General features: G+C 40.6%; 1 protein-coding gene across 3 annotated transcripts in view; it reads right to left on the minus strand.

The window, feature by feature from the left end:
- The window catches only part of mpp2b (MAGUK p55 scaffold protein 2b), a 50,710-nt gene that overhangs the window by 5,168 nt on the left and 21,763 nt on the right, over window positions 1–23,779 (minus strand). For all 3 annotated transcript variants that reach the window (XM_030400856.1, XM_030400855.1, XM_030400854.1), the window contains 6 exons: window positions 15,762–15,862; window positions 4,898–5,050; window positions 4,481–4,636; window positions 3,647–3,874; window positions 501–632; window positions 296–398 (listed from right to left, as the gene is read on the minus strand). In XM_030400856.1, the coding sequence (XP_030256716.1) occupies window positions 296–398; window positions 501–632; window positions 3,647–3,874; window positions 4,481–4,636; window positions 4,898–5,050; window positions 15,762–15,862 (873 nt within the window). The remainder of the gene's footprint in view (window positions 1–295; window positions 399–500; window positions 633–3,646; window positions 3,875–4,480; window positions 4,637–4,897; window positions 5,051–15,761; window positions 15,863–23,779) is intronic.

Below are 23,779 nucleotides of genomic sequence, written 5' to 3' on the forward strand. Positions count from 1 at the left end.
GGCTGTTTGTGAATGTCAGATGCTGCAGCTTAATAACCAGCAGATTGGATCGGGGCCTGCCTAAGTCTCGGCTGATGCTCATTACCAGTTCTCCAGTGCTGACTGACGAAGCATGCAGACTGGCGAGGCACGAGGAGGCTGAGCGGCCCCGGCGCAGGATGAAATGCTTGTATGATACGGAGAGGAACAGATGTTGTCTTTGTTGCCGGTGTGTTTGTGATGCGAGGAGCCCGCTTTCGAATCTGCATAATGAGAAGTGGCTCTCTGCTCTGCTGTGTGCTGCTGAGAGGCGTACCTGTGGTGGCGAGCTCCAGATCTCTCTTCACAAATGCTTTCCTCTTCTCCTCGAGTAGCTGGCTCGGGATTAGACCCGCACTGCCCCCCTCGATGTGACAGGCCTGTGAGGGGAAACACACATACAGATAAAATCTCTTCGTCCTAACCTCGAGCAATCGATGTTTAACATTTCTCTGTTGAAATATTCTTGGGGCGGTGCTGACCTGCCACCAGTTGAGGTCCTCCTGGTTGAAAATCTGTAGGATGTCTCCACTGTTGAAGCTAAGCCCCGCTTCCTTACAGGGAATCAGGTTATCATGAGATGGGTCGTAGTCAAAGTGACACTTGACAAAGGCCTGAACGGATAAAGAAAAAAATACAGTCAACTGAGGCTGGGAATACAATATGAACCTATGCTGCCTCTGATGTGGTGTATGAACATGATCTGTGGTGAGTGTCCATACACTTCTTCATCTCTCTGCCCACTTTTCCTACATCTCAAGGCTACAGGTCTCAGCTCATAAACCAAACCCTGTATCCCAACCCCCACTGACAGGACAAGGAGTCTGAGAAACAGACAGACAGTCATACAGAGAGACAGAAATAATAAAGAGAGAGAGAGCCAAAATCTGTAGCCATGGCAACGATCCCCCCCCTCCCCCTGCACTTGACGCCTTCCCTCGTACTGAACTGATGCATGAAAAGGCTGCCAGCCCTTACTGTACCGCATTGTGTGTTTGTGTGTGTGTGTGTGTGTGTGTGTGTGTCTGCGCACATGAGAGTGAGTGTTATTTCCCTGTAAGGACACACACACTTAAAAACACACATTCTGACAGTCTCAACTGGCCAAAGGGAGCTGTCAGCTGAGTTTAGTCACCAAGTGATGACCGAGCTTGAGGCGTGAAGCGCAGACAGCTGGATTACATTCAGAGAGAACCTTTGGGAACAACTCTGATAATTGCAACTCCTCACGCCGTCCAGCATCCACCTCCACAGCTCTTTACAGCACGAGCACGGCCACATCACCCTTTAATATCTGTGACAGGCAGCCGCAATTACGTGTTCAAGTAGGCACTTTGATATTGGGAGCTGATACCACAAAAGAGGAAAACCTAACACTCCGGGTTTCACAAAGTGAAGGTCTTCAGACAACATACTGAAGAAATGTGTTCTCACAGAAAAGCTGGTATCTTTTGAAATGTTTGAAAGAGCCGTGACACTGAACACACCTTTCCAGTGAATAGGCCTAAGAAATGGGAGGGTGTTAAGTTTTCTTACACGAAAGCAATCTTAGAGCATTTCTGCCAGACAGGCTGTAGTACTGCACCGATAAACTGCCGGAAATGCAGTTTCAGGTTCATGATTTTATTATGCATTATTACTGAAACAGGTTTACAGGTTTTAATGCTCAGAAACACATCAGTTTTTTCATACTATCCAGCGCTGCAGCTCTGTATTCTCCCTCTGTCTGAGCCGCTCTGTTTTAGCTCCTGTCTTTTTAAAGCCCCTCCTCCCGAATACCCAGTCTCTTCTGATTGGTCAGCAAACATACGCCTGAGTCAGCATCACTAACGACAACAGAGAAGCTGTGCTTATTAAATTCTTACGTGCCAAACTGGCTGCTGGGCAGAAATGATGCAAATGTGTGACACAGTCAGTGACAAAGTGTGATGTAACAAAGTCACAGCGAAAAGAGTGACAAGGGAATCTGTGAGGCTTTGAGGAAAATGCTAACGCTAGGTAATACCGCCTCAGCATGTTAGCATTGTTCACCTTCCTCATGATCTTAGCTTATCATTTTGTCATAAACCAACAATTTGGATGCATAACATTTGGACCTGAGCTGCAAGAAAATTGTGGTTAACCAAAAAATTTGCATCAGTTATTATAATTCATGGATGGAAAAAAATGTCTACATTTAATGGCAATCCATCAAATAGTTTTCACTCAAAACCTTAAATGTCAATTGAGCCGGTGCTGGAGGAAAACTTGGAGGATCATAAAAGTCAGTAGGAGACATCCTCTGGGATATCTGTACAAAATAATAATCCATCCTACAGTGAAGAGATGTTGCAGTCGGGACAAAGTGGTGCCCTGAAGAACCGATATTAGTGTGGCTGAAAATGAATTCTTCATCCGTCATAATTTTTCAGTTCCTCTAATTTTGGGAATACAATTTTTCACCAAACAGCTACAATATGCTTCAAATAACATATTATGCCGACGCTAATAATCCCGGTACATAAACCCTCTCCACATCATTTTCTTGTACATTATGTTCTCATATATTTCGGTCTGGTGTAAGGAATTAATTCGGCATGGCTTCTTCAAGCTCTGGTGTTCCTGTCCTCTGCTGCTGAGACCAATCAGTCACAGAGACACATTTCCAACAGATCTCTAGCTGCACACTGCATCCTCTGATGTGCTCGATCCTCACATCCTATTGGCAATACATCATCACACAAGATAACCCTTTTATGTCCCTTTACTCTAAACTGGGTCACATTTTCAGTGAATAGCCTCCTTAGAGAGCTAGTGTTCATTAGTTAGTATAACCCAAGGAGAGCTACAACTACACTTAGAAGAATGATTCTCTAAGAGTTTTTCGGCTACTATCTTTCTTGATTAATTTCCTACAAATATTTGATATCCACCAACTCAAATTGTCTTTATGACGTGAACAACCAAGGGAGGGAAGGACGTGATCAAACAAGGACGAGGACAAGGACTTTAATCATTTATCTATAATGTATAAAACAGGAAATGACTCTGCATTTGGATAAGTGACAAAACTTTAATGCAGGTATTATAGCCAAGTAGTCAATGTCATCTACACAGTCCCGCTGTAGAATTAGATATATGATTCTTGGCATGGCGTACAAGGTCACAGAGAGCAGGGAGGATGCCAGGGAGGACGGTGAGTGGTACTTACTTTACTGATGGAAACAACAATATCCTTTCAAACTAATCACAACTTTGTAAACAAAGTTTGACTCTGGATGGGTCATTTAAAAGGAAGTAGATAGCGAGACATTTTAACCACCAAAAGTTGCAGTAAAACTCCAGAACAAGCACACATTTGAGCTGTGCATAGTCACTAGCATGAACAGATTTCACACATTTACAGGTATCCTGAGGTAATTAGAAAGTTTAAGGATTCAGAAAGTAAATCAAAGTGTCAGAAGTTCTTCAGCATTAGATCATGGCTGGACTCAATGCTTCTAAGGGGGTAGTGCATGGAAGTCTAAAATGCTCTACAGAAACTGGATCAGTTGTAACCAAAGCACGATTAGCCAGACCCAAAGTGACTTCACAATCAGAAGATCAATAGCGCTGTGATTTGTAGCTGTTGCCTGCGCCCTCAGCTGACCTGTCTTGCTGTGTGTGGCTCCTGGTAGCTGGGCAGGATCTTCAGCACCACGCTGCCGCTCGCCTCCTTCAGCATCTCCTGGAGCACTTTGGGGTCGTTGCCCACCTCCTTGCCATTCACCTCCTTGATGATGTCGCCCACGTGGAGCAGACCTTGCTGGTCGATCATGCCGCCGTGGAGGATCCTGGCAATCACCAGCTCGCCGCTCTCCACTCGAAACGTCACTCCCTACACAAACAGCCACAGGCCAAAAATGTAATAATCCAGTGGGCTCCTCGAAACAAATACAGGCCAACTTTTATTAATGGTCTCGCAACGTCCTCCATTACATAGCTGCACAAGTAGGAGGGGGTGAGGTTGAGTGTTTTTGAACAAGCAGCAAACGCCATGGCTGAGTGCCAAATGGAACATCCCACTGCTCCGTTCAGAAGACATTAAGATTAATAAACACAGGTAATAAGTTTCTTTTGTCATTTTTCACATTTAGGATAAACTTATGCTTCCTCACCTTGGCACTGAGAACTTCCTATATGCAAAATGGACAGTTGGCTGAGGTTGTGGGTAGAAAGTGAGACAATAATGTAATAATGTTCTAACAGAGTCCTTAATCCTCAACATAACGTCAACCTGCTGCAGATAAAGTGCTTTTTTTTGTGCTACACAGCAGCATAAATCTGCCTCGACTCCCTTTTTAACAATGCTACAAAAAGAGCTCATTATGCTGAGTGCACGTGCCACCAAAACACAAATCATAGCATTTACTGAGGAGCTTTATCTCTTTATAATTTACAAGAAAGCTCTTTCCTGTCCCCATGATTACAACAGCGGACTCACCAGATGCTCGCCAGACACCTTCCGGATGCCCACCATCCTGACTGCGTCTGGGGGGACGGGCTGGTTGTTGAGGGCTGCGTCCATGAAGGAACAGGGGCTGGGGGGAGGAGTCTCGTAGTTTTTGGACGCCACAGAATCGTGGGTCTCCAGGAGGGACTGTGAGCAGAACAGCAGATGATGCAAAGACATGTTTTTCCACATCAGGAGCTTGTTAGATAATAGATTCATGCTATATTAGACAAGTCAGAGCTCTTGTCGGACACTGCATAGGCTGTAATACATAAAATACTACAACTCCAAATCAATTTTAATCCATGTTAGCAACACATGCATCATTAAGCATGAACATCACTTTGAAAAGTAATCAAAAGTTTAGCCCGAGTGCCTGTTAATAAGAGCCAGCCCCATCACTCAAACCTGGAAGTGAGGCTCCTTCAGGATGCGGACCAGCTCGTCGGCTGCCTGGCTCCTGTGTGCAAGCGGGCTAAGCTCCTTGAGGATATCCTGGACCAGCTCCATGTTGTTCTCCCTCACCGCCTCGAGCTTGGGCTCCTCAAACTGCTCGTGAGCCTGGGGAATTTAATAAATACAAAAACCAGTCCAGTCTCCGGGAAAGGGATTCATAACATTTAGTTCCTCTGCTCCTTCTCAGTGAGCAGCTAAAGCACCTCGCCAAGGTATAATGAAATGTTTTCTGACTTCTGCAGGACTGTTTGCTGTTATTCGAAAAGGACATAATAGCAATAGCAAAGTAAAACAGCAAGCTCAAACCAACACCCTGCTGAGAAAAACACAGTCTTTACTCATAAATCTTCACTGAATAAGATAAAAATCAAGAAAAATAAGCACAAACTTGAGTCTTGTGCCCTGTGGCTGTTTTCAATGTGTTGCTGTGGAACATCAATATTTCAGGTTGCATTTATTCTCACTTTCTCCTCCTCTGCTGCCAAGGACACAGGATTCAGTGTTGACATGGCTTCACACCTCTGGTCCAGGTTCACAGATATAAAATGAATTAAGTTATCCCATCTGGAATTTGGTTTGGAATGTTTTTCTATGTATTTTTGTAACAAAAACATCAGAATTTTGTTTTTAAATTATTCAACTAAATGTTGATGGATTTCTATACTGATATATGACGGAAATTAAATATATAATATGTAGATGTCCAGAAACAACTACACCATCGTTAAATACTTTGGAGTTGTGTACTCATGCTATCCCAATTGTTTCCAAAAAACATAAACCTAGAAAGATCTATAATTTTACCCACTGTTCAGAGACATGGTGATGTTTGAGTTTGAGTCACATTGCGTTAGGGTTTGGCCGCTGGATGATGCCATTGTCCATCATTGATGGCAGACAGTCACTAAGAATGAAGCCCTCTATCATTGTAACATTATGATTTAGGCCCCTCCACCATCAATACAGAGTCCAGTGTCTCATCAAAAGTTAGCTTAAAGGTGCAATATGTAAGAATTTTAGTTAGTTATTATAAATAAATGCTAACCAGCTAGCCACGGCTCTAAAGCTCCTGTGCTAACAATGCAAACACCAACACTCCTATATTGCTCCGAGCTCCCAGTCCAGACCTAAGCTAACGGCAGCTACAGCTAGCAGCAGTTCGTACTTAGTCTGGTGATATGCCTGCTCTTATTTGTTTTGAGTTCAACAGCTGGCCAATTCTTCAGGATATGATTAGTAGGAGTTGTGATATGTGGGAGAAATTAAAAAGACAAACTGATGTTGTTGGTCAGTGAACCACCTCACTATTCCCATTCTTATCTTCTTATTGATCCAGTTATAAGTTATAATTATAGCTGCTGCGCAGCGATGGGTTGGGTCCGGGCTATTTTTGGCAAATTTAGGCAATTCTGAGCAACAAACAGGAAGACAAGACAGTTGACAACAATGTTCATTTTGGACCACTTGAGGCTTGAACTCACAACTTCTGGAACCAAAGACTGTCATCTATCGCTCTGAGTTAATTGGCAAGTGGCAATACAACAGTGGCTTCACAAATTGAGTAAGCCATTCACTGTTGTGCAGGCAGATTTGAAACCACTGTAAAAAATTCAGTTATCAAGACAAAAATCTGAAAATACACATATTGCAGCGTGGAGATGTTGGTAATTTGTTTTTAAAAATGATTGATTTGCTCCATAAGTGAATAACTGATGTTTAAAAATGCTGCTTGCATTGACTGCAATTATTCACATGAGAGCAGAATTCAAAATGTTCTTAAAAATTCAGTTTTTTAGGTAAAATTCTGATATTTGTCAAACATCATCTACCATGACTCTAAAAAATGTTAAATTTTTTCATGAACATTGAAGATTTATTTATCAATTTGCAGGTATATGTTTACAGTTTTTTTTTTTCATGCACTGTAGGCAGAAATTGTGGGAGGAGATTGTTTTTTTTAAAACTGTAAAACTTATAAAAACCTGAGTGATGGACTTCATAATTTTTAATAGGTTTAAATGTACAAAAGTTTCTTTAGTATTGGGGCTACAGTTTGATGAAAGTGTGAAGTTCTAGCAGGTTGATTTGTTATGAATTTTCAATGTTTTGAACTTTAGATGCTTGCTGTAGCACCACCATCAGGACTATTGGCTTGGGTTTCCAGCTGAGGTAATCTGGCATCAGACTTGACCTTTATGCAAAATTTGGTTAGCTTTCACCCATGGTCCGGTCCAAGCTATTTGTTTTGATTTAATTTAGAGGCTTGCTGTGATGCCACCATTAGGACAATTGTCTTGTGTTTCATGTTGAGGACATCTGACATTTTGATCTGTCATCATCATCATCATCCTTGCTGGGTCTCGAACCCACAACCCCTGACACCAAAAACCAGCTCCTAACTCACTGAGGTAATTGGCTGGAAGTGAGACCTGCTGTGTAGCTTCATTTGTCAACTCAGGGAGTCACTGTCCAGGCAGCTGTTGTCAAGGCAGATTTCAAAAATGGTCAAAATGTCAGAAATTCTGTTACCGGAACAAAAATCTGATAATACATAAATTGCATCTTGACAGCATGGAAATGTTGGTTATTTGTTTTTAACTCTAAGTGTTTTGCTTCATAAGAGAAAATCTGATGTTTAAAAATGCCAGTCTTACATTGATTCCAGTTGTTCCCATGAGAGCAGAATTCAAAATGTTCAAAATTCAAAAATTCAGTTTTTGAGATAAAATTCTGATATTTGCCAAACTTCATCAACCATGACTCTCAATTTTTTTCAGGAAGATTGAAAATGTATTTAGCAAGAATTTGATAGTATATGTTTACAGTACTGTTTACAGTCAAACATTTTGATGTACTGTAGGCTTAATTTTTGATCAATCAAAAATCCGAGAAACTAGAGATGCACCGATCAGGATTTTTGGGGCCGATCACCGATCACCGATCACCAAAAGCAGTATCTGCCGATCCCGATATTGCCGATCACCGATCACAGCGTCAAATCCATAAATTTTTCTATATTGTTGTCTTGTGTAACTTTAATATATTTAATTAATGATTCTTTTTACACAACATTGACATTGTATTATTAAGTATAAAAATTAGGAGATGAGAAAGTATCATGAATTGACCACCGTTTTATTGCAGGCTGTGGCAAAGTGCAATATTTCACACTCTAGAGACTCTCTTAGAGACAACTTGGACTCAGCTCACATAGAGTAGCTTACTCGTGGGAATGCATGCAGTCAGGGTGGGAATTTTGTCATTTTAGGGGCAAGTCCATTTGGCCTTTTTTTTTAGGGGCACCAAGGCCACATGACAGGGCACAAAGGCCACTGAGTAAAATGTGTTGATTTTCCTTTCAGACTGATACCATAACATCCTAATTTATAATAAGACATGGATTGTGTATTAAAACATTTTTTAATACCAAAATCAAGTTAAAGTTACATTAGAAAGTAGTTTTTTTTAAGTAGGGTTAGGGTGAGGTGATTTTTGTGACACCTCACTGAATATTAGTGTTATTGAATCTTTCTCCCAATAGAAAATCCCCAAAATTATGGCAAAGCACATTTTTTCCAAACAAAAAATTGTAGAATAACCAGCAGGAGACCATTGATGTGTGGAGTGATTTTGGTGACACCACCCCCTGAATAAAAGTGAAGTTATTGAATTTTTTGTAGTTTCTCTTTTCGGTGTTGCACTTTGGAGACGGTCCCTGCGCCCTCATCTCACAGCCGGCTGATCATACAGACCAGAGTTAATGTCCAGACGCTATATATTTCCAACTTTACCGGACTAAATCCTACCACATAAGTCAGTTACGTATCATCGTTACGCTACGCTCGCTCGCTGTGCTTTAAGTTTCGTTCTTCTGTTTTGAGACGTTGCTGCTGCTGTGTGAGAGGCTTTCACGTGAGATCATCGTGATGATGAGACTTCACCTGCGCGAACCGCGGACTCACTGAAGTTACTGTGAGTGACTACTGTGCACTCAGGTGGCTGTAATTAAAGGCAAGCTCGCTACGCTGACTGGGCCAGGGGCACAGAGGCAGCTGTGGCGCGGGGCAACGGCGGCCATGAAATTCCCTCCCTGCATGCAGTTAATGCATACTTAAACGTCATCTGATCGACCTGATGTGATCTGTTTTGAGAACTCCGATCAAAACCGATAGGGGCATTATCGGCCGATTGCGATCGGTTGCCGATCGATCGGTGCATTTCTACGAGAAACAAGTTTTGTGGAGGACGGTCTGAAGATGTTCTCTAGCAAGTTTGGTGACAATTGAGCAAAAATTGTGGGAGGAGATATAAGTTATAAGTTATAAGTTTTACAGGTTTTGAAAAAAACTGAGTGATGGACTTCATAATTTGTAATGAGTTTAAGTGGACTAAAGTTTCAGCAGTATTGGGGATACAGTTTGGTGAAAGTTTCAAAACTGTAGCATGTACTGTTGATTTTGTAGGTATTTTTAAAGTTTTTAAAATTTAAACGCTTATTGTGCCCCCCCAGGAGGAATATTGACATGTCCTTGGAATTAAGTAAATCTGGCATGGGGCCGGACATTTCTGTAAAGTTTGGTGAGTTTTCGCCCATGGGAAGTATGACTTCCTCGGAAGAAAGAAGAAAGAAAGAATTCCTAGGAATACAATAGTGTCCTGGCAGCTTAGCTGCCCGGACCCTAACTAACCCTAACCCTTACCCATCTTATCTAATCAGTTAATCAGTTAGGTGAACATAACGGGCATGTTTACAATTGTGGCAGCTGTGTTTCTTTTCTGCAGCTATCTCATTTTCTTATCTTAGCCTACTTAGTAAAACTAGCAGGCTAAGTTTGTTTCAAGTTTCAGAGATTTTTATTTTCACAATGGTGTTTGTTTAACAATGATGACAACAGCTCCCATGATCCCATGCTACTTCCTGACATCACCAAACTATGTCTCTTGTTTTCATTGTTTTGAATGAGGGAACCTTCATACACACATACTGTGCATTTAAATTAACTAAAAGCAAATTACATGCATGTTAAGAAAAACTGACACTGTATAAACTCTTTAAAATGCTTCTATGTGTATCAAACATGCACAACAATTTACAGTAGCTCTGCTTGTAACTGTACACCAAGCGCTTTTGTATCTGAAGATTCAGATTGTCAGGCAATCCCACAGAGGATTTCTCTGGCGGGACTATTCTGGCAACCACGTTGTTTGTTTGCAGAGGAGGAGAGGAAGACTCCCTGCCGAGGGACAGGATATGGTGCACATATACACACTAATAGATATAGACATGCACAAATGTCTGCATGTTCACAGTCCCGAACACAAATCATTATATGTACTGTAGTACATATGCGCGCGTATACACACACACACGCACATGTGCACACATACATACACACACACTCACGCACGCACACACACACACACTCTCCTGCCCTGGTCAGTGATTCGGCAGCAGGACTTGCAGCAGGTGTTTTGGCCGTGTCCGTGACTTGAACAAAATTCCACAGTGCTATATAACTGCACTGCTGTGAAAGCCATGGACATGACGCACAACACCGTCTGTCCGTGAAAAAATGCTTAAATTTAATACATATTTTTAGCTGGTCTTACTGTATTGTGCATTTTACATTATCAGTTTTTCATATTCAGCTCAACGTTGATGCTAATTATTTCACAATTACTCTGCCAAGCACTAAAAAAGACACTGCTAATCACTCCTCTCCACTTAGACATGCCAGCACTGCTGCTCTCAAGGCAAAAAACAAATGACAAACCAGAGTTATCATTATATTTTTCATCTCCATGTGATATTTATCATAGACATTTTTATTAGACCGATAGCCTTTTTTTCTCTGTGAAAATGTAACACACCCTCACCTACCACTATAGCTCAGTGGATAGTGCCTCCACTGATCATTAACAGAGGCCGATAATGGTAACGGATTAGTTAGATACACAGATACAGATACAACATATATATATTCCTCATCTTTGATAGGAATGCTTGAATTCATGAGCCATTAAAGGCTCAGTGCTCAATTCAATACACTGAAGGATACCAGCTGCTACAACCTTACTTGGGTTAGGGTTAGGGTTTTTTCCCAGATCACAATGTGATCAAGTGGGACATGTCCAAACAAGTCTGATCCATGGAGACCTCACCATGAACCTGACTTGGCTCCGACCCATCGAGGCATGGACACAGGACCTTTAGGGTGTCCTGTGGTGTCTGGCATCAGGGCTTCGGCTGTGAATACTTCCAACATATGGGTTATGAAGGAGGAACTCCATAGATCGGATTTGGCCTGGCACATCCCATAAGTCCTTGATCAGATCGGGATCTGGCTAATTTGGAGGCTGGGTCAATACCTTGAGGACTATGTCTCGTTTCTTGGACCACTCCTGAGCAGTTTTTGCTGTGTGGAAGGGCGCACTGCCCTGCTGGGGGGGAACTGCCATCGAGAGACCCTGTTACCATGAGGGGTTGTTGTTGATCTGTGTATCAAAGCCCAAGCTTTCCCAAAAGCACATTGCGTTGTAACAAACTGATCAATGATATTCACTTCACCTGTCAGTGGATGTATTGTTTTGGCTGGTTGGAGTTTAAATCAGCTCTTAATGCCACATTAGACAAGGTGTACTACATCATGTGAAGAAAAGCTTTTTTGCAAGATATTCATCATTTTCCACGCTTTCAGTTAAATGTCAAGAGCTCGGAGGAAATGGGTTAGTAATTGTCAGGATATGACCACATGTGACATTGTGACTAAATTGTTTTGCACAAGCTGTTTTGCAGAATTCATTGTTTTCGACCATATGGCACAATTTTACAAAGACCTTGGAGACTCATTTACAGTCTGAACAGGGAAAGTGTGATAGCACAAGGTTTTTTAAAAAAAAAAAGCACAAGGTACATAACTAAACATCTAAAAGAAGTGTGAGCTCATGGAGCTGTCCTCAATGCCCTGATAATCCTGATTGCTCGGAAGATGAGCCAAGCATTGAGTCAGAACCACAGTCATAGCTGATAATCGAGCACTGATGAAGCTCTTTTGCATGATGACGGCTCCTGTTGTCAATATCGGCTCATTGTGGACCTAATCATTATTTTAGATTTGTTACAGAATTGCAGGCTGTGCTGATTGCATCATTTTGTATTGCGTGAGGTGTAATCAGCACACTTGCGCCATTCACATATAAGCAGGCACCCTCGCTTGCACCGTTTCCTTTACCCCTCTGTTAGTATCTCCTTTCCACTCTCAGCACATTAAGTGATAGCTTGTTAAAGGTTTATAGATCTATCATGGGGTCAAGAGGAACAATTATCTTGGAAATCCTTTTCATATCCTTCAGCGAGGCATCTTTACTCATAGCTTGCATCAGCGGATTAATCTTTTATGAGAATGCTCATCAATACACTGGTACCAGCAAAAACAAACACACACACATACATATGCAGTTTTCTGCAGAGGTAATCAATCAGTCTTAAGAGAGAGAAATAGCGATGAATGTGAGAAGAAGAGGCTGTTTTTTAAGAAGTATGGGAGGCTTTTGATGCAGTACTCCCTGCTGCTCTCTGTGGATAGTCCATCTCCAAATTTCCTGAACAGAGCTGCCTCTGAATTACTGAATGAGAGTGCAGTCGTTCCCTCCGGCTCTGTCTCAGTCTCAGTCTAAGAAATGGCCGATGTTGGACATCCCTGTACAGGGATCTCAAGGCTACAAACAGCTTCCACGTTAGAGCAAACCAACCGGCCGCTGTGCAGTGCTAGGAGGATAAATGTGGTAATCCACACCATTGACTATTGACAACGATAGAGGAAAAGGCAAAGACATTTCAGTGGATGATGTAAACTGAATATATATTTGTTTCCCCTGCATTCTTTTGCAACACACAGAAGAGTACTTTTTAAAAAGATTTGTGAAACTGCGCTCTTTGCGAGGTACCAAATAGTAAGACTTCGACACGCGAGGCAGTGGAATGAAACTCTGAAAAGACCGTCTGCCACTGCTAAGCTCTTTCACTCTTCTACAAAAGGCTGCACTCCTGAGCAGTGACATCACATCTCTCCATGCAGAAAAAAGAATGAGTTGGAATGGGTTTCTTAAGAGGGACTTTGCAAAAAGAAATGTATTTTAATACTTGGCTCTGTGCAGAAAGTGTACCTTTGCGGTACACTTCAAGCTTTCAGTATAATTAAAAAACATAAAGCCTGTTTGGGCCTCATTATCTCGGGTATCCAACTTAATTAAACATCGATGTGCACTCACTGCCAATGTCACTGCAGAAACTGATATAAGGGGGAAATAACAGGTTGATTTAACCGTTTAAAAAGATGAAGAGCGGTGGACAAATCTAGTGGAAACAGCACCAAGGTTTGGGGATTGTTTGTCAAATCAGGACCTGGAAGATTCATCATCAATATGAAACTAAGAACTCTGTTTTGGATCAAATTTCAGTCATTCCTCTCAGTGTTGAAGTGTGAATAGCAATCTGATACACAAGGGAGTCGAAATTGGAATGACTGAAGAATTTGTGGGATTAAGATTTCAGGTGAAAGTCCAGAAGTTGTGGCAAGGCCTGAAACAAACAGCTGATTGTTCTGGCTTAAATCGACCCTATAAGAGAAGAAGGAATTTCTACAGCATTTTTAATAATTGGATGCTAAAATTATTAAAATGTTGGTGTTCATTTCTCCATTGGCAAGTTTTAATCACAGACCTTTGAGAACATCTGATTCAGTTCCTCATGTAAATGCTGATTATTTCAATAACGCCAAGTTAGAGGGTTCCTTGTATTATTCACAGCAGTAGTTATCTCAGAATCTCTTTCATACCAAAGAAAAATTGGTATTTTACTGAAATATCTAAAACGGAACTAATATACTGATATTAATGATACCCAGCCCCAACTGCCAGCCATGTCTGAGTTTTCTTGGATAAATAGACTGAGCATCCTTGGAATAACTTCACTGATTTGCTTCCATCCAGGATGAGCTTTAATCCCGCGTCTGGGCAACTGCCCAAGAGAAATCTCTACAAATGCAACAACGTTTGAACCTGTGTCATCTTCATTCTTACAAATATACAGGCTGTGCGGACAACAACGAAAAAAACAAAACAATGTACTGTGTGTCCTGTATGTCAAGTAGAGAATGGAAATACTTGTAATCCTCCTTGAACGCTGTTTCCATACGTGCTTTAGCAGTGTGTGTTTGAGGATTACTGTGGTGAACTACAAGGTGCAGCTGCTTCTATGTACATTCCTCCGCTTATAACTACTAGCAGATTGTTGAAATAAAGGCAGAATTAAGAATTTGTGGTCTTGAACACTTCATCCAAATCTGGAGCAGAAGTGAGTCATTTTCAGTTCTGTCTAATTATAAACCAAATAAAGATCATCTACAGAACACAAACAGTTTTCAGGAATATATAAATAAATGTCAAACCTAATAGCTGCCAGTCATTGCTGAATTCTTCATTGATCATAGGGGCTGCTGCTCCACCTGCACATGTCAATTTGTCAAACATGTCAAGGGAGCAGCACCCTGACTGCTATTTCAAACTTGCTCTGATTGGCAAATGTTGTATTGCCTTGTTAAAATGACTGACAGTTGGGAAATAGCAGGAAATGTTAGAAAGAAAGAGGTCTGTCCTCTTTTGTTTAGCTAAATATTGTTATATGCCGAGTATTTCTGGATTTAAATAGAAATCCTTTTCAATGTTTTTTGTCTGACAGTATCATATTCAATTTACCACAACATCAGCAGCTCTCTCTGCTGTGCTTGTTATCAAATAAATCCATCTACATCTACCTTGTCCACCTTCTCTGTAACCAGGAGAGATGAGGAGGTGGAAGATCTTTAATTCTTCACTAAATTTGAGCTTTATAGATAAAACTGTCATGATGATGATGAAGGATTAAGCCAACAAGGAAGTACTAAATAATGTCTGTTCCTCAAATGGCCACTTGAGGCTGGCTGCAAAAGGATTGTAAGTCAATCCCTATAAAACCCCATGTTAAAATGCTTAACCTTACAGTAGAAATAACATGTTTACAGCATTTGTGGTGTTGGTGCCTTTCAGAGGATTGTCAATGCAAATTTCAGATAAATAATGAAGCTTGCTGTGCTTTGATTGGCTAACAGACCACAGAAAAGGGACAGACTCCACATATTCTATGAACAAACTCATGCAACTAATGTTAGGTGACATTCGCCTCTCTTTATGCGTTGGCAAAGATAGCTTTTTAGCCATAGCTAGCTTGGTAGCTTCCAGCTAGGTGGGCAAGTTTACCTATCTAGGCTCTTTTGGGGTTTTGGGTTTTCATGTTATTTTGGCCTGTGCAGAGTGATCGCAAAATTAAATGCAATTACTTTTTTAAATCAGCATTATAAACTTATATGAACACAATGAAGCGAGACCATTAGCATGATAATGTGACTGCACTTGAAATTAAAAATTTAAATGCCGAATTTGTGGGAATATTTATTTTCCATTTTGCAGCATCTTCTTAATGAATCCTCTCATAAAACATGCAACTCTCTTGAAAAAACACAATCATTTGTTATGCATTGGATGTCAGTGTTAATGCAAATGATGATACTGATATCAAATTGTAATGTTGAGCCTAGTGTGCAAAATGCAGTGCACAGACTGCAGTGACATTAAACTAAATGTATTCAAGTTGTTAATTTGCATGCATAAAATATCTTTAATTTGCAGCGTAATCACTAACTGATATCCAACTTTATATAACCAGCCTGTGCTGATGAACACTCATACATAAGAGTGCAGGGTATAAAGTTGTTCTCACCACTGGGCTCTCCATGATGCCTTTGAGGAAGATGAGGTCCAGGTCATTGGCAGTCGTGGAGCTTGTGCTGTCACTCAAAGTGTCCAGGGCCTGATGCATGGCTACAAACACACACATGGGAAAAAAAGAAAGTTTATTTTCTCTCCGCTCCCCTCCATATGCTACAGTTTCTCATGGGAAATAGACTGAAGAAAAGGCAAGGAAAGAGCGAGGGAGAGCATGTTTACAGTAGTTCACACTACAGGGCTCAACAAGAGGAGGCGGGAGGGAAAAGTGAGCGGGAGGGAGGGAGGTGGGAGGAGGGAGCTGCCTCACATCCTTTCCCAAGCAATTTCACCTCTGTCACTCACCCTCCTCTTAAGTCTGTCAGGAGTGACAGTATCTTTCTCCCACAACTTCCGACTTCCTCCCTCCAACACAATCACAAACACACACACACACACACACACACACACACGCTTAACACAACAAAGTTCCTGAGAGAAAAAACATTTTCACCATTACTTTTTGTGTTCATCAGTTTTTGTAAGCTTGCACCAAACTATAGCAAACTGTCTGAGAGATAAGAATAAGATAATTTTCTCTCGTTCAAGGTGCAGCCTTGATGTTAAGCACATAAAAGGAATTGCATGCACACACACACACACACACACACACACACACACACACACACACACACACACACACACACACACACACCCTTATCTCAAACATGTAAAATCAAACTGCTAAACCACAGACGTCACTTAATAAGACGACCAATCAATCAGCAGACGCAAGGTGGCGTCAACAATTCGATGGATGGTTCGGTCTAGCCTCAAAAGCATCTCCACTGACTGGGAGTGTGACGCATTAAGGTGCAAAACACAGTGGCATCACCTACCAGCAGGCATTAATCACAGCAGACGTGACTGTCAGAAGAGTGGGCATTTTTATTTTGCTGTAACTCACTCAGAAGACACTGAGGCCTTTGTTTTCCAGAGCTAAAAATACAACAACGCTTTTAATTTTCATGAAGCAGGCAGACTGGTGGCCTGTAACAGATCCTGTGCGACCCACGTCACAGGTCTCATGTCCTAATAAGGGCATAAAAGAGCATTAAGGAGGTGATTGGTCTAATTAGATGGCTGCTAATCAGTTTTGCGTTTGAAGATGTCCCAATTTCTGTGGACTGACTGTGAACACATTGGAAACAACCAAACAACAGGGTGACTCCCAGCTTTAAAAAAAAAAAAAAAGCAACAAAAAACTGAGCTAACAAGCTAAGAGTAGCTACAGTCATGGCTGTATAAAACAACACGGCTGTATGGCTGTATAAATCTTGTTATATGCTGCCACTCTGTATTGTCAGTACCAAGTAAGTGACCAATTCTTACGTACTGCACCTTTAAATAAGTAATCATAGATCATACAGACCCCCTGCACAAATAATGTATAAATAAATCAGGGTATCTTCCTCTCATTGCTGTTCTTTGGTTTGGAATCCATAGTATTTACACATATCTGATTTAAATAGTTTTTGCCTTCAGCCATAGTGACATGCGTCAGATACAAAATAAATCAGGAAACCATTACAGGACTGTACATCAGTAAGTTACACACATTTATCAAGTCATTCATACTAAGATGCTCACGATTATCTCAATTCACAATTACCACATTTACCATAAAGAAAAATTACCACTTGTTATTTATTATTTTAATTGTTCTGTATAACAAGTGGCAATTAACTTTTTTATCCCATTCCTAAATGACAGAAATGCACCTCTGTGTTCTTCCGATCGAGCTCCCATGAGTCTCCTGTGCACAGTAACAGATCATACGAGATCGATGGTCTGGGTACATTAATAGAGATATCCGTGCGTTTAGAGTGACCCATGGTACAACGACCAATAGATAACAAGACTCTACAGCCATTCCAGCAGCTCTGTGAAGCTATTCCTTGGTAAAAACAGTAGGGCTAACACCAGCATGGTAACAATAACAATGTCAACATGCTTCCATGTTAAACCTCTTGGTTTAACAGTACAACAGTTGCTAATTAACCCTAAACACCAAGTGCAGCTGAAACAAACTTAAAGTATTTGCACATACACTCGTAGTATTTGGGAAATTTGACATGATGATGGTGCTACATGAAAAGTTAAAGGGTCTACCAATTATAAATTTTGGTGTGTTTACCAGTCTTGAGGAGTACTCCATATATGGGAAAAAAAGTAGTTCAAAGCTTTTTGCATCTCTCTGTGTGCTGTGTGTAGTCTGATAAACTGCCAGTGATGTCACTCAGTGGTGAAAATTGCATTGTAGGTAATGTAGGCACCAGGATTTGAAAAGTGATTGAACTTGATAGGCAGAGCCAAAAATATCACCTTTTTCATTCTATACATTCTTCTTCCTTTTCAAAAACTGGAGCCTACATTACCCACAATGCAACAACACTGAGAACACTGTAGGCAATTCGGATTACATGCAGCTTCCTCTCGAGCCACAACAGGGTCTATACTAATTTTTGTACTTCCCGTGACCTGTAAATGGGAAATGTAATGGAAATCCATCGAACAGTTGTAAAAGGCATCACACTAAAAATCAAAAGTGTCCTAAAAATCTGATTTATCCTTTGGGGACCATGACTGTCTGTACAATACTGTCTATTGTCCAATTTTAAGGCATTCCGCTCCACAGCTATTGAAATATTGCCATCCATTCGATGCCAGTAGCATTGCTAAAAAACAATAAACTATTATGAACTAGTAAATAAAGTTTTCAATGATCCACAGAAACTCACTCAATGGAAGAATTCACATTTTTTTGTGTGAAAAAGTACCCATGATTATTTAGGAAGAAGTCTCTCTAACCTGAAGCACCATTACTCTATTCAGCGGTTTCATTGATGTACAGCCCGAAGCTGCTCTTCTGACAATAAACAGCAAAATTACTTTGTGGAATCAAACAACATCGTCTCCAACAGAAAATGTTCTCTAATTCCCTTACTATTATCCCTTTTATCACCAAACCCACGGCTTTCAGTTGGTTACTGTAGAGAGAAAACACAAGTCAGTGAAGAGAAGAGTGAAGAGAAATAAAAGTTTGTTCATAGCTGCTGTACATTTGAACAAGATAATATATCAGTCACGGTTAACACAAAACACAAGGGGTGTGTGTGTGTGTGTGTGTGTGTGTGTGTGTGTGTGTGTGTGTGTGTGTGTGTGTGTGTGTGTGTGTGTGTGCGTGCGCAGCAGGTCTGTCAAGAAGCTGGCAGATGATTTATGTTTCTTTTGTTCAGCAGAGCGCAGTGGGAGTTTTTTTTTTTATTAAGTGCTTAAAGAGAAGTGATGAGGTATGAATATTTTGAAAATGAACAGAAAACTATTTTTGGTTTTCTTCTGTGGTATTCTGGAAGTCTTTTGACATACACACTTGCTGAATATCTATATCTATCCATATCAGTAATAAAGACATTGGGAAAAGATTAAAAGAAAGATGCAAGAGGCCAGAGCAAGATGACCTTGATTTACACTGTCCATCCGCCCTCTCTCTGAATAATTAGATAAGTAAATTAAATAAATAATTGGACAAGTCTTCCGCAGTGAAGTCTTGTTTTTCTTCTATTTTCCCATGAAGAGCGGCTCTGCTCCAGCAGGAGAGTTGCCAGATATGCGCCTGGCACAGAATATCAGACCAGCAGGCTCGGCTTACAGGTCCTGCATAATTCTGTTTAATCACAGCAACTGTACGCTGCTGTGTTGCCACATCGGCACTTTTCCCGATGTTGAGCTTCTCTCTGCTTCGCCTTGACATTAGTGGAGTTATTTCTCTTTTTCACATTGTTAGTCTACTTTTCACTTTCACGTTGAGGCCGTTTTTTCTGGGGGGGGGGGATTCTTATACTTTCTTTTACATGCCCATATCATCTGAAAGGAAACATATTACGCTCATTTTCAGGTTCATAATACTATATTGAGTCACTACTTGAATAGGTTTAAATGCTTTGAAGCTCAAAAAACACATCAGTTTTCTGGTATTGTCCAGTGCTGCAGCTCTGTATTCCCCTCTGTCTGAAATGCTCTGTTTTAGCTCCTGTCTCTTTAAGCCCCCCTCCCTCCTGAATACCCAGTCTGCTCTGATTGGCCAGCTCACACATGCCTGACCCAGCATTGGTAATAGCAACAACAGAGCAGCTGTGCCAAATTTGTTCTTAAATGTCAAACTAGCCGCTAGGCATAAATTATGCAAATGTGTGACATGGCAACAATTGGGATGTCACAATGTCACAGAATTAAAAATGGGACAATTGACGAGGTGTTTCAGGAGCAGTGTTTCCCGTAGGAGAGAGGAGCTCCAGTTTGACCTGTCTAACTTTTACATGCATAAGAACCTATACAAGACTGAAGGAAATGAAAAAAATGAAAAAGCATAATAGGTGTCCTTTAACATGAGAGTCAGGAGAAGGTGTGAAAGTTTCTGAAGAATAATAGCCATTTTTCTCATTGCTGAGTAAGCCTGAGGTCTTTCTATTATTCATAGAGATTATTAAAAATCCAACTTGTCCTCCTTCTGGGGTCTCGCTGCCCTTCCTCTCTCTATATACATGGATAAACAGGTTTACCTTCCTCATTTCACTGGAGGGCATCCAAGAATAGATGACAGAGGATTGGCTGTGCAGGTCAAAAGTTTACACAGGGAGATGTGTGAATATCATACAGTATTTATTTTCTACTTTTCTAGCTGCACATTTAAAAAAAAAACAAAAAAAACTTCCTCTTTAGCATTCAGGCAGAGTATCTTATTCCATATAGCACTCTGTCAAAGCCATCTTCCCTCGCATAAGCCTGCATATAAAACTGCACAGCCAGGATCAAACTACACTTTTTTCTTAAATCATAAACACTATTGATCTTTTCTCCGCTCGTGTGTCATACCTGCTTCAAAGTGGCACGTAGACATTTGCGTAATAATAAACTCTTTTTTTTTTCTCATCCTCTGAGCCTTTACAGGTGAGAACCCAGGCAAAAGTCATTTTCTGCTTCGGTGAATCCAAATTCCCTATACTGCAGACTGTAACCTGATACCATTAGAGGACTCCATTTAGCAAGTGAGGGTTTAAAAGCCTGAAAAGGGGACTCAGTTGTGCAGACGGACTGAACCAGCTACATGTACATGTGCTCAACAGAACACACTCTTCAGTGGGAATGATGTAAAATTCAAAGCTCTTTTCATGCTTGAGTACATGTTGTTTTATTACAGTACTGGACTTGGCACAAAAAAGTTAGCAACTAGAGAAGAAAGCCGACAAACATGTAATGATTCATTCAGTTTTAACGCTGCTTTAGAGAAAGGGTAAAACGCTACTGTCAGCAATGTGTCATCCAGTTAATACAAAGGTACAGTAATAACAGACTGCAGCGGTCTCCTGCATCACCTTTTGACAAAGATTACCAGAATAACAGTTTCCTGTAATCACAAGGAACCTGAATTAAAGTGAAAGGCTTTTGTCTCTTCAAGTCTCATCTGAGCACGACTTCACCTCCAAAGGAGAATTCTAATTAAACTCAATGTCACGGAGGCAGACAAACAATCTGGGCTGTTATTGTTTGTGGTTAAACCACAGCGCAGGAACATGAACCTTTTAGCCGGTTCTTAGTGAAGGTTGTTCTGTTGCTATGTAGCGGCGGTCGGCGAGGGAGGGAGGGTGGATCAGGGGAGAAAGAGATGTGGGACATGTGGTTGTGTTGGTGTTTCTTCTTGATGAATCCACATGAGGGTTCAAACACAGGAGGAGTGCCGTGTGCAGCTGAATCCTCTTCCTTTCAGTCACAATAACACATTTTTGTCTGATGAAATTTATTGAGATACACAAGTTGGCTGAAAAACACAAATACAGTAAATATTCTACCCAGAAGCATTATGGGAAGTGACTGAGGCGCGATTAAATAAACAGGTGATGAGCAGACCATGACCATCACAGAAAGTGTAGTTTCTTGTTTTGTGGTTTCCACCAGCTCTCAAGAGGCTCTTTGGCTACTAGTTGATATCTGAGTTTGTCATTTGTCTTGACAGGAAGTGAATTTGCTTATAGAGCATTTTTTCTCAAAAATGATGTTACGTGTGCATTAATAACCATATGAATGATTTTTTTTTCAGCCGTACATTAAATTAATAAGCTATAAAGCTCCATAAAGTCAAGGGCAACTGCAGATTGTCTGCATTCTTTGTGATTTCATCAATAAACGTGGCCCCTTTCACATGTCACTTTATACATTTACTACAAAAATATTGATTATAGGTGGAGTTCATTGATTATTTGTTATTATTTTGTTATTTGTTATTTGTGGCTTTTTGATGGCGGTTTTATATTTGGACCCATTTAGTGCAATGTATTGTTCTCGTGCGGTCGTTTCTGAGGATGCTAAAACCACGTTAGCTAGCGGTCTGCAAACTTTATCTCTCGAGAGGGAGTCAAACACAGTTTCACGGTGTGTTAGAACATGGATTAAATTTACACCGGAATATCCCTTTAACTATTTTGATAAACTGGTTAAAGTAATCTCTTCAAGGAATAGAAAAATGATGAAAAATTCTCTGATTCCAGCTTCTTAAATGTGGATATTTTCTAATTTCTTTACTTCTATGTGACAGTAAACTGAAAATCTTTGGGCTGTGATGAAAAAATACTTTTGAGGACATCATCCTAAACTATGAAAAACACTGATGGACATTTTATTGACCAAACAACTACTTCAATAATCCAGAAAATAATTAACAGGTTAATTAACAACAAAATGAGTTCTTAATTGCATTCCTAATTTTAACTGCTTTATAGTAACACTTGCAAATGCTTTGTAATATTGTAATATTTGTAATATTGAGATGAAGATCTGTGTTACTGAATTCTTAGGCCAATACATTGGCTGCATGCAATTCAGACAATGTCACACAAATATGCAAGCAGGGAAACAGGAATACAAGGGATAGGACCCAAATGCCGACTTCAGAGGCAGAGTTGCAGAGCTGGTACACTGAAATGATTTGCAAAATATCACAGTACAAAAGGCTTACTGGATGCTGTAGGCAGGTAAGGGTAAAGACCAGAAAAGGCTCTAACGGGCAAAGAAATCCAACAAAGAGCAGGCAAGATTCAAAGGTCGGATAAACAGGCTAGGTCCAGACATGCCGAATAAAGATCCAAAAACTTAAAGGAGACCGTGTGACGCACAGAACAAAAATGAACTGGCACAGACAGAGGGGAAGACACAGACTAGACACACTGGGGAGGGAAGGCTAATGAGGAACAGGTGAGACCAATCAGGGCTGGAAACAGGAAGGAAGTGAAGTCACGACTGAATCCTCACCCAATCGATTTGATAACTCACCTCAATCTAAGTTTTTGTCATGGTTTTGGGTTTTTAGTTCACTTATTTCCTGTTTTATTTTGTTTTTTCCTCATGTGTCATGTTTCGTTTTACATTTCCTATCATTTGGATTGCATGTATTCGTTTACCTGTCCCTCACTAGTCTTCCCTCCCTGTGATTTTCCCACACTTTTTGTCAGTTTGTTTGTTTCTAAATGTCCTAAACTTTATTATAAGTCACATATATTTCTAACTTAAAAGAAAAATTGATTCAGAACAACTTGGTGAACAGAGCTAGACCGGCATGTCAGTGATGAAAGACAGCGGGATGAATGTGAAATTCTGAAGGAACAAGACAGTAGCAAAACACCAAAGCAAAGTTTCATCAAACACTGTCTGAAAAACTCCTTAAACACGATTAGTTCGAACTATTTTCAACACTATACTCTTCTGGCTTTCTTGATTTACACCATTTGGGACTTTTAGAGGTCTTGGATTAATAATCCTCTCACAAAACCATGACGAACTGTATATTCATAGGTGCCAAATCTGTGTTATCGTGATTCTACCACAAAATATATTTCAGTCTGAAAAATTTACTTCATTGTATGCCCAGATTTACACTGAATAGGACCTCGAAAGTCATTCTTGAGAGACCTGGTGGTAATT

The sequence above is a fragment of the Sparus aurata genome, chromosome 20, assembly GCF_900880675.1.
Source record: "Sparus aurata chromosome 20, fSpaAur1.1, whole genome shotgun sequence".
NCBI classification, from domain to species: domain Eukaryota; kingdom Metazoa; phylum Chordata; class Actinopteri; order Spariformes; family Sparidae; genus Sparus; species Sparus aurata.